The following is a 14,941-nucleotide window of genomic DNA, read 5'->3' on the forward strand; positions in this document are numbered from 1 at the left end:
CAATCAGCTAAGTGCCTCCTGGACAAATGTTTTGCAATGATCATAATCTCGCACAGACTAAAGGTGAAAACAATACCACCGACATGCCGTCACGGTTGGTAAACACGCTGTTGTGCCTGGTTACCATCAGCAACCGTCTGTCAGCTGTGTTGCTTACAGGAGGCAGGTGTGTGAGTTGAGGCGGGGATCTTCCTAAAGGTGTGTCACACAAGTATGCTGGTTGGAACTTCCCATATAAAGTGAAATGTCAAAGTATGATGTTTTATAATATGATTACATGACCACAATAACATCAAACTGTTAACCTGCTTAATGGGAATAAAAACTGTAAATCTCAGTAATGTTATCTTTAAGTCTGATGAAAAACAGTTGTGTACCAAACATCATCGAGTTGCAATAGATACTGTAAGTGGAACTTGGAGCCCTGGAATGTGAAAGCTATATATTTGATTATGAGTGCCAGCAATGACCTTGTAAAATGGTTCAACTGAGTTTCACTAGAGTTTCTTATTATAACATGTTGTATCGCAATAATAATGTTGAGGAGAATCAGACAATGTAAAAAAGAAAATTCATATTGTAAAATCAGAGAAGTGTTTCTTTTTAGTTTTTTTTTATTTCCCAAAATGTATGTATTAGTCTTTATTTTCTCACACACAGCTTTGTGTTTAGTGTGCCACAACAATACTTAGATAACCTTGGAGCTGGAGGACAGAACGCATTTGAAAATCCAAAGAGTCACTTCCAAGCCACCACCTCCGAGTCTACTGCAAATCGGTGGTTTATTCATCACATTCAGAAAACTCACTGGGCAGATAATTAAATGAGCAACTATACACACAGACAATCATGAACATGCAGTGTTGTCACCACAGTATGTGTGTGTTTGTCAGTGAGCACTGTCATGTCACAATGATTAACACCATAATACACAGGACCAGCACAATAACAAGTAGACTATAGGGCTAACTACAAATAGGGTATCATTAACATTATGATTTACAATTATTTTTTTCATTGCATTTTCTGCCCTTATATTCGAAGAAACACAATTTATCAAATCTCTATCTTTCCCAGGAGCTGTATTTCTGCTGAGTAAGGCTTTTCAGTTACACTCTGGAAGGAGCAAAGTCATTATTTTCATCACAATATCCATGAAAAGGACATCTGGGGGTACATCAGGTAATGGATAGCTGCAACTAACACTCAGGTGCAGGTTGCATGGCTTTTTATTACTGCACATTAAAGTGACTCATCAATTTAAATGTGTGGGTATAAGCTTATCTTATCAGCATATAGGGGTGTTTGTTATACCTTCCTTGTCTTAATTAATAGCAAAATGAGAGAAGAAAAACAAAGCTCTGATAAATGGAACAACATTTATTTCTTAACAGGCAAGAAAACACATCTAATATCTATGATGTATCCCTGTCTGTTTCAATAGGGCAATTGCTACATTTTTTTTAATCCTTGTGTTATGTTTAACCCTCATGTTTTAATATTTGCCTCAACCCTATGGTATAGGTGACTGTGTGGCCTTCAACAAAGAATATGAACATCAAGTTATTTTTTACAGTGCGGTACATTAGTGAGTTAAGTGATTTACTACACAATACTGTTACTGTACAGGTTGGCCTGTTCCCTGTCAATCATTAACAGAGAGTTAAACTCGGAGACAAAGACACACACACACACATGCACACACGCACGCACGCACGCACACACACACACACACACACACACACACACACACACACACACACACACACACACACACACACACACACGCTTAAACATGACCATGGAGTATACGTTATTACACATAAAATCTGAACTTTTGTGCTGTGATGGTTGTGCGCTTGTGTGTGTGCGAACAGCAATATAACAATATGCCTCTTGTGTGACCTGAGTTACACAATCGAACACTATTCTTTATAAGGTACACACAGACATGACACAGCAGATATTGTGTTCCTTCTTGTGTGTGCAGCAACGCAGCATTCCTCACTGTTCTAAATGCAGACTGAACTCTGTGACAGTGTAGGTGACACAGACTTCTAAACGGTGAACACAGATTATGCAACCCCAACGGTTTTGGGGTTTGCAAGTCAATCAAAAATAATTATTGACTTGAACTAGAGAGTAGGCCTACTGAGGGACCATTTCATATCAAGAACAAATAAATGCAACAATTGGTTGAGCAGCACCTTTTCAAATAATATAAACACATTTTACATCGTAATAAAACATTAAAGACAAATAAATACAACACAATTGATGCACTATAATTTTCCCCACTCAGACCAAAGATTATACTTTATGCGACAAAGACAGAAAACAGCAGCACTGCATTAGTTGAGTATTTTTTGTGTCTTTCCTCATATTGTTTTTTTAATCTTCAGCCCATGTTGTTCTTCCGTCACAATGGACATGAAGTCTTTAAGTGTTCTGGCATGCAGTCAGTCTTCCTCAGGCCTGTGTGTTGTCCCTGCAGCAAAACAATGTCTCTCGATGCGTTTAAAGTCAACAATCAAAGAGAGGTCGGCATTGATTCATCGAAGAAGGCCATGTGTTCGTGTGTCACTAGCGGTGTATTCTCCCCAAGAACGGCCTGCGTGAAGTTGGGCCGTCTCCAGGCGTAAACCATACTGTTCAGGAAGCCTTGCAGGGACACACTGGCAGCCTGAAATAAACACAAACATCAATATAACATGCGACTCAGATATCAGATCATGTTTAAATATGTTTTTCATTTGAAATCTTATGAAACGTACCTGTATCATATAAATACCAAATAGGCTGCGTTGTTGAATGCTTGGTGTCCAGATCATCAGGGTAGACAGCAGAATGAGAACAAGTGCTACAGCAGGAAAGAACACAAAGCATTAATTTGATGTTGATTTGAAGCTGATGACGTCTATTTCATTGGCTACGGTGTGCGTGTGCGCCTCTGTGTGTGTTTACCTGGGGCCCAGCAGAATAAGATGACCAACACCATATTTCTTGATGTTGAAAACACTCTTTTGAATCTCCTTCTTGAACGTCCATCTCCCTCCACAGGGAAAAGTCCTTGCTGCTCATGTCTCTCATACCATTTACCAACCTTATAGTATATAACCTGAAACAAAAAAAGGTTACAGTCTGCTTTCACCCAAGTATGTATGACTCAAGGTTTAAGATAGCATTTTTAAAATAGACATCATAAAAGTAAATCTATGGATTATTTAATAAAAATGTTATGACTTACAGAGGAAGATATCATCACTGGTATCACAACAAGGAAAAGAATAACTCTGATGGAAATGTCATGAGTTATCTCCTGGTAAAGAAAACAAATGTTACGTTAGCACAAACACACTGCAAATGATATACCAGTCAAATATAATTTATAAAAATGGTGTAAATAAACACTGTAAATTCAAATGAATGTATACACAAAAGGCCTTAAAGTCTCATGAGACAGTTTTATACTCACGTCTTCAGAGCAGAACTTTCTCCCGACATGCAAGAACAATATACAACTGAGAAAAGAAACAATCAGACATTTCAGAATTGCATGAGAACGGATGTTTTCTCTCTCCTGTAACTCATTTTAAAGTAGTCACTTTAGAAGTAGCTATTAATAAAGCTTGTGTGCTCACCTAGTGCAGTATCTGCTGTCGTTACGGACAATCGTTGAGATCTCATTGAGTTGAATCAATGGGGCACTATTTTTGGGAGTGAGCACATATGCTAAGTATAATGCAATCGGGAACAACCTGTAATATAAGACAAACAAAAACACATAATTACATTTTGTATAACAGGGATAAAAAACACAAAGTCTGGAAAGTTAATTAAACGTATAATACGCTGTTGACCAACTCACCATACAATGGCATAAACAGGAATCGTGACTATTCTCCTTCTGCACTGAGTCTGTAAATCAGATGGATAGGGATTAATAATTAAATCAATTCTGTTTTTGTTGTCCATATTCAAATCCACAAATGCAGTGGACGCCTCACCTGTCCTCCCTCATCCCCTGTGGGTCTTGCTCTCCACCCTTGTATTGCATTCTTTGACTCCCATGCATAAACCCCCACCAGCAGAAATGATATAAAATAAAACGTCTGGAAAGGATTGGACAAACAGATTTTAATTATTTATTGGCCAACTTGGGTGTTTTGAGAACATAACAGAATTTCCAATATTATACTTAGTTCACTTATTTATTTATTTTTGATCAACTCAGAAATGTTAACTCAGAGTTTATTTTACTTTATTTCACTTTTACTTATTTACTTTCTGGTCTATATTTTCAGAAAAACCCCACAATCTGAACTAAATGGAATTGAGTTACACAGTTTGAGTTCCTTCATCAAATACTTTTCCAATCTATAGTCTACCCTTAAATGTTTTTACCTTAAAATACATTAAAAAGTGTGTATTCAGTAAATATGTAAGATTTAAGTTGATGCGACTTACATAAAGAGTTTCGTGAACAGCTATTGTAAAGTCTTAAAAACAATTAAAAGAGCATTGGGCTTCATCTTTCCATCTCAGAAATCAGTGCACAGAGGCATTTGCATTACTAAACTTGTCACGGCAAAAGTGCTGACCACTTTGCTTTGTATATGCAACACCAGGAACAATCCTCAGGGAACTCCTGCAGTGATTTGATTAGATAATGAGATAATGATCTGATCCTCAACCCGCTGGGAAGTACCAACATTTAGTCAGGTTTTTACCCTCAACTTCCCCACCTTGTTTTCGAAGGTTACAATGCAAATTTTAACCCCTTCACCCACCAGGAAAACAATATTTATTTGAAGAGGCGAGAGGCTTTAACCAAGTGAAAGTAATTGTTCCTCACCAGTGTCATCGGCAAGCCATAATGGCAGATGACTTCATTGTTGTTTGGCCTCACTTTGTTCAGGACACTGGTGGACAAGAGGATCAGAGCAGCCAGGAGGTCTGCGAGGGCAAGCTGTACCAGGAGGTGCACCTGCAAACAATACAAAAATAAAACAACAGTATAAAAAAGAAACAACAACAAACTATGAAAAGTATAAAAACATATATATTTGTATTTACTGAACCACCTGTTTCTTTAGATTCCTCCATCTCACAATGGAAACCAGCAAGACAGAAAAACTCCCAATCACACTGCAAATAATAAGAAATATTCAATGTAGACCATTGAGGCTGTGGCAAAATGATATTGGCACAATATTACTTTTAGTATATTTCTTATAAGGCTTATAATGAATGATGAACATAAAGTTGAAACTCATGGTATTTGGCACAAAACCGAAACCAAGAAGTGTTTATTGCAAAAGTCGGTGTTAATGACATATCTCAGACGCATGTGACACCTGCATATAAAATGACATACACCTCCTGGCTTAATACTAACTAACCAATGTGATTTGTTACCCGCTTGCCCTCCGTCTTATTGTTTTGCTTTCTTTATCACAAGCAAAAGAAATAAATCAAGAGATGATAAAGTAATACACAGCTCACAAGGCTGATGGAGTACAGTGATGGACGTTTTTTTAAAAGAATAAGAAGCTACAATTGACCTGTGAGCTTCAAGTCTGTGCTGACTATTACATTTACATGGTGGCAGTATCTTTAATATAACAGTAACGTAGGGTAAGAACACAGGAGGAATTCAGAAAGAAGACATATGCTCCCGCTTCAGCTAACATGTTGCCTTGCTGATTTGGCAAACCTCTCCACAATGAGAAGAATGGAAGTTTAAGATTATGATTCTGCTGATAGAGAACGCTTACTGTACAATGTTAAAATATGTGAAGCACATTACCTGAGAGTGAGTAACCCTATGTACTCTTTAGTGAGAACATCAATCTGAAAAACAGAATTCAAACATTACATCATAAATGTCCTTATTATTTCTCTCCTAAAAGCTTTTATTAAAATATGCTCTTTTAATGTTATATGTATTCATGAACTGAACAGTGTTAATGCCTACCTGCTCTGCACTCAGTAAACCATGGTCCTCCATGGTAAATATCCAGTTATCAGTCTATTAAAAACTCACACTCTGTTCCTGCACAGGTACAAACCCTTCTCCATACCTGGCCTTTGTCAATATATGTATTTGTATCCAAGCACATATCTATAAAAGTATGCACCTTGTCACATGCTGCTGCTTTGACTCCACCTGTTTTCAGAATAGTTAGTGCCACTCTTTAGAGACATGGGACTTCCCAGGTACAATTGGAATATTCCCTGTCTTACCTCCAGTCTCTCAAGAAATTAAAACACTTACAGGAAACAGAAATACTGTGAAACTGAATTTCCAACAATTTTCCAAGGACTTTTACCTTCTTTTTCCTACCAAAATAAAATGCCCATGCTTGTGTTTTCCCGTAGCCTGCATGTATATTATCTATTCTCATAAGAATGTCTCTGTAATTAATTAGATTGATACACAACTGCTGTATACACACCAACACACACAGGGCTTTGAAGCACAGTGACTCTGAACTCGGTACTCAAGATACCGTGTATTATACTGTATACAGTATGGTTGTATTATATCATTATACATCACTATTACTTGTGATATATACTTTTTGCACTACTTTTTATTTTGTATTTTATTATATATGTTGGATTGTTGGAGGAGCTCAGGTCATAAGATTGTCATTGCCATTTATACACTGTAGCTTTGTGCATGTGACAATAAAACCTTTGAATCTTGAAAGAACGGTAAAGTCTGTGTTACAGAGCTATCTAGTGGTAGGAATCGGCCTTGCATTTTGGCCTGCTACAAACCTTTAAAAAGCTAACTTTTGTTCAGTGTTCAGGACGGACACAACTATTGATGATGGCGCAGGGTATACTGTACAAATGGGCAGGGTATATTGTACGAATGGGGCAGCTTAAATGTTTTCGGAATAAACAAGTAATGCATTGAAAAAGTCATTGTCCACAGTTGTTGACGTATGTCGATAAAGTTTATTCAAAGTGATGACGTCGTGGATTCCACGTTGGCCCGGACGTGGCAGTCGGAAGACCTCAGAGGAGCTGTACCTTAAACATCCATGAGCTGTATGCGGATCAGTGTGAAACGACCACACGTCGCTGTTGCCTGGCTAATATCAGTTCTTCCTTAATTCTAACATTATCAGCCAGCCATGGGGCTCACTATCTCTTCACTCTTCGACCGTTTCTTTGGCAAAAAACAAATGAGGATTTTGATGGGTGAGTGAAAGCTACGTTAGTGAGGGGGTTCGGTTTTTAGCTTTAGCTTTAGATAAAGTAGCTAACGTTAGCTAGTCGTTGATGAGCTTTCAATAGCATTGCAGTTATCAAACTTTTAAAGTATAACATTGGGACAGAAGCGGCATACAAATAAAACTTAGAACGATGTAGTGATTGTGACTGTGGAAACTAAAGGATACAATAATCATATAAAGTGTTCAGTGAGCTTCACGTCACGTTAGCTAGTTTTAGGGTTTGGCAGTGAAGACTGCCAACGACAACTATATCCAGAAAATGGCTTAATTACCAGTTAAGCCCCGTGCCCCCGGTACAAAGTAAAATCTTTGACACTGTAAGATATTTGAGTGAAAGCTTTGGAGTTAACTTTTAACGATTAATTACTTAACTTTGTATTCATTCGGGAGATAATGAACGGTTGTCAGTGACATTATTATAAACATAACATGTTGGCTGATATGAGTTCACCTAACTTGAATTTAGACGGTAACCTGTTACCTGTAAACTTTGTTTAACTTGTTGTTTGGTGACGCTAACTAACTCCTAGTGACGACTGTGTTGCGTCATGTTCCAGTCCCGTATCCGGATTGTTGGGCAATGATAGTTTTTAAAGTTGAATAAAGACCAAGATAGTTTTTAATAAGCAGTGGGCATTCCTTCCACTAGAAGTGATTCATGAAAATGTCTCAGTACACATGCATTGTGTGTGCAGTCATATGTAAGTCCTTTGCTGTCTAATGATTAGACTTATAGGAAACGCCTGTTATGCAATTTACAGCAGGTTGTCATCCATATCTATTAACTCCTAATCTCTCCTGATAAAAATGTTGACCTTTTCGTTCACATTTTCTCCTGTAGTTGGCCTTGATGCTGCCGGAAAAACGACTATCTTGTACAAATTGAAGCTTGGGGAAATTGTGACCACCATTCCAACCATTGGTAAGAGACACTCCAACAGTTACTATTACTTTTGACAAATGAAACTTTGTATTCAGTGTTATTAAATATGCCCCTTATCTTCCCCCGGAAAGGTTTCAATGTGGAGACAGTAGAATATAAGAATATCAGCTTCACCGTGTGGGATGTGGGCGGTCAGGACAAGATCAGACCCCTCTGGAGACATTACTTCCAAAATACACAGGTATGACAGGTGTGACTGCGCCGATGCTGACTGCCCATGTTTAATATAATAACTGTAGTGTCAAGGAAGAGGAGCAGCAGTATTACGCAACTGTAAAATGCTTCTTCTCTGATCACCAAGTAAAGATATTTGATTACAATACTGATCAACCAGAACTCATCAAAGTATGATGCTTCATCAAGTAGACACATATTTCTAAAGGGGCCACAGATTCCACTTAATGCCATTTGTACTTGTGTATTAATTTGTACACACACACACACACACACATACACACACACGTTTGTGAACTAAGATAAGATGGACCTTTATTAATACCGTGGGGAAATTCAGTAGTTTAATAGCAACAGGGTAAGGATGAAAAACAGGACAGTACCGATTCACACAGATTAATACAATTCAAATCAAAGATACACATTTAAAATAATAAAATAAGAAATGAATTAAAATGAACATATATACATATTAGTCATATATACATATTAGATATATTTACATGTGTGTGTGAAAACGGTGTGTATTTTATGTCCAGTAATTGTGTCACAAAGCTTTATGTTCTTGTTTTCCTCTGGCTACATTGGGGCTGTTTGTAAAAGTAAATACATTTCAAACTATATTAATATTAATGCTCTGAATGTTGTATGGAGAACCTTTTCTTACTGTGATTGTTTAACCCAGATCATTCCTTCATTAGCCAAACTATTAAATGTTTTTTTTGGTAACAAATCTCCAAACTGTACTTAGGCCTGTCACGATAATTAATTTTGTTGGACGATAAATGTTCCCGGAAATTATTGCGATAAACGATAATATTGTCGGCACTGTTGTAAGACCATTTTAGACCACTGACATAATGATAATATATAATAATAATTCAAGTACATCCTTTCAAACATAACTTTTTATTGAACATTGCAATTGAAATGTGAAATAATAATATTCAAATATATAAATGATATATAATAAATAAAACAAATGAAATATATACATAAATAAATATGAGCACACATTGTCTCACAAGCAAAAAAAACCTCCTTAAAATAGCAGTCGAGTGTACAGTCCACTAGGGATGCTCCGATCGAGATCGGCCGATACTCACTCTCTACCGATCGATCGGTGCTCTCTAAACATGCCGATCGCGAGAGCCGACCGCATGACGTAAAATACATGACACTTTTCTCTGTGTGCGGCAAAACAAGCTCGCCAAAATGGCTTCACCGGTCTGGCAGTATTTCAAGGTGTCCGAAAAAGACAGTAAAATAGCGGAATGCAACGTGTGTGAAGCAGAAATCCTGCAGCTCCACCCGCTGAGACGCACCGGTGAGCGGAGCGAACAAACACACAAGAGTTAGACCTACTTAGCTATTTGATCTACCTCTGGAACAAGCTAAACTAGTTATTATACATATATTTATTCTTCACTGTCGGGTCACTCATTACTGGATCAGTGAGCTGCATGAGATACTGACAGGCTGTCAGGAGAGGGAGAGAGGGAAAGAGAGCGCTTCCGCTCATTTCTCCCGTGTTATTCTCCAAAGTGAATGTAAACTTGAATAATGTACATCATTTGAATGTAATAATTAAGTTGATTGTTGTTTGTGGAAGCTCCAGTGAATGAGCCCCATTAACTGAGTTTTAAACATCACTTTAAATGGAAGATTTAAAGTGATGTTTAAATCTTCCATTTAGGCCGCCCACTTGATCGGATCGGCGATCGGTATCGGCCGATACTGATTCCGGCGATCGGCCCCTGAAATTGGCGATCGGAGCATCCCTACAGTCCACTGTCCATACAAAGACCCAGATGCCTCAACAGGCCATATCCAAATCTGTGCATGTAAACGGCAATTTATCGAGCTCAGAAAAGTAATCGAGTCCATTTTTATTTATCTTACGATAAGTCAATTTATTGATTATCGCGACAGGCCTAAATGTACTCCTCTCCCAATTACTGTTGTAGTTGTTCTTGGATTATATTCAATAATTAGCCATTTCTACACATCTGGTAATGGTAAACTGTACATAACTACAAAACAACATTTTAGTCTTTATAAATGAATTTACTCACTAAAAGTTATTTTCAGAATGAATTGATTGTCAAGTCTATAAAATGTATTTTTTTTTTAATGGAAGAATATCAGCATAACAGTTTTCCATATTCAAAAATGACATCTTTGAATGTCTATAGCCAAAGATATACAGCTCACTATCACCGAAGATCAACTAACCTCGTTGATTTATTTTTCTGACCTAGGGCCTCATCTTCGTGGTAGACAGCAATGACAGAGAAAGAGTGGCAGAGTCTTCAGAGGAGCTTCAGAAGATGGTTGGTATTACATTTGTTCAGCATGACATGGACTGAATATTGTTCTCTGTGCAGGGATGAATTACAGAGAGCTTCATCATTTGGCATTATTGTTGTGACATGCAGAGTTGTTGACTCATGTTGTGACGTAGGTAAATCAAAGTGAATATAATAGTGTCAACCCTACATTGGATGACAAGCCTTTAAACCAAAAACAACAGGATCTGTTCATGAAGATATTGCGTGGTTAACCCTTGAATTTCGAAATCATTGTGTAACCTTGTCGACTTCTACTGAGCACATCAACAATACAAGTGCCCGATTGCCTTAAATCTCACTTGATAAACGCAGTACACTGAGTCAGTGTAACAACAAATGACTGAAGTAAACACTCCATGAAATGGTTATAATGTTTGCATTTTATTCATTGTAATCAAGTTTTTTTTTTTAACCAAGGTAGATTTATTTTTACCCTGGATTTTTGTCGATGCCTAAAACTATCAAATGTTTAAAACAATTTAGAACTGACTCTTTTTCCTTCTAGCATTTTGAGTGTTTGAATGTATTGACCACCTGCAAAATAGGTCTGCAGGGCTCGAACCAGGGACATTGTAAAGCTATAGTCAGCTTCTCAGATCCCTAATATTAGAGCTGATACTAATCTACCGTCTGCCCCTCTAGTTGACGGAGGACGAGTTGAAAGACGCCGTTTTGCTGGTGTTTGCTAACAAACAGGACCTTCCCAATGCCTTACCAGTCAGTGAGCTTACAGAAAAACTCGGCCTACAAGCCCTCCGCAACAAAAATGTAAGTAAACATGCTCCGCATACACCGGAGTGTAATTTGTAATCATGTGCAGAGTTGCATTTATATTTCTTCCTATGTAACTCACGCCATATCCTCTTTGTCCCCACAGTGGCACATCCAGTCAACCTGCGCCACCCAGGGCAGCGGGCTGTACGAAGGACTCAACTGGCTGTCCGAGGCCTTGACCAAGAACTAAAGAAGGATCAGCTGGAGAGATGAGAGAGAAAGACTGAACCCAACAGGACGGGAGAGAAGGCACAGACATTCAATCCAGAAACATTTGGCCTTCTAGCACCAATGTTCACAAAAAGGACAAGGCTGGAGGACAACATGTAATCATCTTTGGAACATTTTTAATTACTTTTTTTCCTTCTTTTATTATCAATGATATTACCATATTATCTTTTGACATAGTCTCTATTTTTCTCCTATCGTTCCTAAGCTCTTTAAACGGCGATATGTTGTAGTGACACATTCAGTTGCATGATGAGCAAATGGCCTGTTAGGGAAATGTAATGCAAGCAATGCAAAGAATAACGGGAGGTGTTTTCCACTCTAAGCCCTGGCTCCTGTCTCGGTAGCATTTGCATTAATTGACCACTTTTATAATTGTTGGACTTTCTTACAGCCATTGTGGAGCCTAGGTTGGAGGTATGATAATATACCTAGGGCTTCGAGAAGGACACCTTGTCGGCTGCCTCAGGCTGTTCCTCTCTGCATCCCCTCGTGGATATTTGACTTCCTTTGCGCTGCACTGCTATGTCTCATGCCAACTCATTTCTGTGAGGGCCTTTAGCTCGTAGAATGAGAAGGATGACGATTGCAGCAATTAGTTGGTAGTGTGAAACCACGTGGCCTCCGAGTAAATGGATCCACAAAGGAACTTTGTGCCTTCTGGTCCTTCGAAATCACAACATCTGAGTAAACCTTTCCTTATCTCATTCTGAGGTCATGCTCCCTTACACGATGCTTTAGTGACTTCTGCTTTTGAAAGACAAATAATGGGTTGAGACATTTCCTTTTGTTCTGCAGTGTGTGCTGAGGTTCAGTAAAACCCCCGATCTGAGTGTAGATAGCTTCTTTACAACTTGAACCAGGTTTTCTTCCTGTTTAAACATTTGTGGATCTGCACTCCTCTTCCTCCTTTTTCTGATGGCTACCATGAAGAAGGTTTTGATTAAATGTCATTTCTTCAATTTACTTTAACGGAAAATCTCTTTTACCCTAAAACGAGGAAGGAAGCGTCTTTTCAGTTTTCACACGACAATGTTGTGTGACACAGTAAAGTAGCATGTTTTTTGTTGTTGTTTGAGTTTGTTGTACTTCCTGAAGGTTAATACTGTATTATAATCTTTTCTACCCCTCTTGAAATACAAATACACACCTGGCCTTTAGTTTGTTTTTGTGTATACATTCCAACCTATGCTTGCCGATCCTGGAGTTGCCACTCTTAAAATTAGCAAAATAATATTTTACAAAAAAGCTCTGAATAAAGACAATGTTTAAAAAAGACTATGCGTTTTGGAATCCACTCATTGTTGATGACGGCAGTTGTCACTTTTTCTCTGGACTTTAAGTTGTTACTCATTAAAAGCATCGTGAAAAAAATCAGATCATCCTTACTACATTTTCAAATTTCAAAGTTTCATAATTTCCAGCTCATAAATTCCAGTTGTCTTTAATCAGGAAATGAGCATTTCAAGAAGTGCTGTTTACTTCTGAGACTAAAAAACGCTCTTCATACAGAAAATAGACAATATGATTATAAAAATACTGTACAATACTCCAAACTAAGGTGAGACGTATTCAGGGTCAGTGGGGTGGAGCAGTTTGAGAATCCTGAACCCTTTTGTGTTTTTCTCCATGAGACTCCAGCTTTGTGGTTTTATCAAAACCACTGAACTTCCTCAAATGTCCAGCTTTGTGGTAATATTCATTTGTTTAAGGTAATCTGCACCACGAAACGCACTGCTTCTTTATGTGGAAGATAGCCCTTCGCAGGTTAGCTAAGCTATTACTTGCTCAGCAATTTAAAGGATATGGGTTTCAATAAGCTTTACTGGAAACCAACAATTGGAGAGTTGAACGCAATATCCCTGAAACGCCCATCAATACTATTCAGAGGCAGCAAGCCAACATTACCCAACATGCAGCTGACCATTGTTCTGACTTCTAATGACATTAAATGATTAAGAATGGCAGGGACAAGCCACCATGTTAATCTACATAACTAATGAAGGTGCCTTAAAGAAACAAACTGAGGTAACTCTGCAGTCCTCACACAGGGCAGCAGGAGAGGAGAGGGAGATGTATCTTCATCATAATTATGCTGGTCAATTTCTGTACAGCAGGGGGCGACGTGTCCCACCATCAGACATGGCAACAAACAATACGCTTATATCTGGGTGTCACGTTATAAGCACCTTCCTACATTGTTCATGGGTTAAGGTATAAGCTTTATATAATTGGCTTGCTATAATGTTTGAATGTGTGTTCTAATGTATTTATGACAGCTCATCAGTATTACTGGAGCTGTGGAAACACTGCACAGTGTATCCTGCTGCCTGAGGTACCAATTCCCTGTTCTTTTAAACTCGGAAACTTTACATAAGATTTACAGCTTCACTGCCCAATAAGGTAAGGTCATATTTAAACATGGTATTGTATTATATTAGTGTGGGAATCTGACGTCATTGTCACCTGATGCGGTCACATGACCGGTGACCGAGTAAACAGGAAGCCATAAAAAGTTTGCCGTTGTCAGTACCAGATATGTTCGGGTGTATTTCCGTCGCATCCGTCTTCCGTCATATACTCACCTCCCTCTGCTCCCAGCGCTCTGCTGCCACACACTGGCCGTCTGCGGAACTGCAGTCGGAGGAACTCGGGACAGCTTGTTATGTGTGGGGTGCTATGGTGGGGTCCCATGTACTTGTGCACATAAATAATGTTTCTAATTATTTACAATTAAAAAATATATATATTCTACGTTACTTTAGCCAACACTTTTATAAGGCCACTAGATTAGATAATTACGAAATGTGTAGATAGAATACATATATTTCAGGTTGTTATTTTGTCATTATGTTTAATGTTTTATTTACCTTTTAGTATTTTTATATAGTATCTGAACTTTGGAGAGGAGTTGGGAGACACACGACACATCAAATCACACCTACAGATCAAGGCGAAGCGAATGGAAGTACTCCCATACTCCTAGCGTGAAAATGTTTGTGAAAACGTGTGCAAAGTCTCCGAAAATCCTAAAAATAAGCTCATATTTGAATTCATCATAAAAAAACACATCATTCAGTAAAAACAAGGCCCCACTGATCATCTACTCTCTGAGACGATTCCAGGGATGTCTGGCTTGAGTTTCGACCACCAGGGAAAGTGGACAAAAGTGCCCGAGATCAGCCTCTTAATTTACCCAGGGCCTAGTGCTTGGCTTTGGG

At 38.3% G+C, this 14,941-nt stretch overlaps 2 protein-coding genes across 2 annotated transcripts; one reads left to right on the forward strand and one right to left on the reverse strand.

Annotated features, from left to right (window-relative positions):
- Positions 1-2,530: 2,530 nt before the first annotated feature.
- Positions 2,531-6,010, reverse strand: si:dkey-30c15.2 (uncharacterized protein LOC558938 homolog). The gene is made up of 12 exons (XM_034215556.1): positions 5,978-6,010; positions 5,810-5,853; positions 5,085-5,148; positions 4,856-4,987; positions 4,008-4,112; positions 3,869-3,918; positions 3,642-3,758; positions 3,476-3,521; positions 3,248-3,319; positions 2,965-3,118; positions 2,775-2,860; positions 2,531-2,683 (listed from the first exon to the last, which is right to left on the reverse strand). The coding sequence occupies exons 1-12, from the start codon at positions 6,008-6,010 to the stop codon at positions 2,531-2,533; spliced, it is 1,056 nt and encodes a 351-aa protein (XP_034071447.1).
- A 917-nt stretch (positions 6,011-6,927) lies between these two features.
- LOC117545756 (ADP-ribosylation factor 4-like) lies at positions 6,928-12,999 on the forward strand. The gene is made up of 6 exons (XM_034215703.1): positions 6,928-7,215; positions 8,092-8,172; positions 8,265-8,374; positions 10,629-10,700; positions 11,361-11,486; positions 11,596-12,999. The coding sequence occupies exons 1-6, from the start codon at positions 7,149-7,151 to the stop codon at positions 11,680-11,682; spliced, it is 543 nt and encodes a 180-aa protein (XP_034071594.1). The 5' UTR covers positions 6,928-7,148; the 3' UTR covers positions 11,683-12,999.
- Positions 13,000-14,941: the final 1,942 nt, after the last annotated feature.

The sequence above is a fragment of the Gymnodraco acuticeps genome, unplaced genomic scaffold, assembly GCF_902827175.1.
Source record: "Gymnodraco acuticeps unplaced genomic scaffold, fGymAcu1.1, whole genome shotgun sequence".
Classification (NCBI taxonomy): Eukaryota; Metazoa; Chordata; class Actinopteri; order Perciformes; family Bathydraconidae; genus Gymnodraco; species Gymnodraco acuticeps.

Coding starts and splice junctions, on each gene's coding strand:
- LOC117545756 (XM_034215703.1), top strand. CDS start 7,149: ATGGGGCTCACTATCTCTTCACTCTTCGACCGTTTCTTTGGCAAAAAA. Junction 8,173..8,264: donor GACCACCATTCCAACCATTG/GTAAGAGACACT, acceptor TCCCCCGGAAAG/GTTTCAATGTGGAGACAGTA. Junction 8,375..10,628: donor ATTACTTCCAAAATACACAG/GTATGACAGGTG, acceptor TTTCTGACCTAG/GGCCTCATCTTCGTGGTAGA.
- si:dkey-30c15.2 (XM_034215556.1), bottom strand. CDS start 6,010: ATGGAGGACCATGGTTTACTGAGTGCAGAGCAG. Junction 2,861..2,964: donor CTTATTCTGCTGGGCCCCAG/GTAAACACACAC, acceptor TTCCTGCTGTAG/CACTTGTTCTCATTCTGCTG. Junction 2,684..2,774: donor TTGGTATTTATATGATACAG/GTACGTTTCATA, acceptor TGTTTATTTCAG/GCTGCCAGTGTGTCCCTGCA.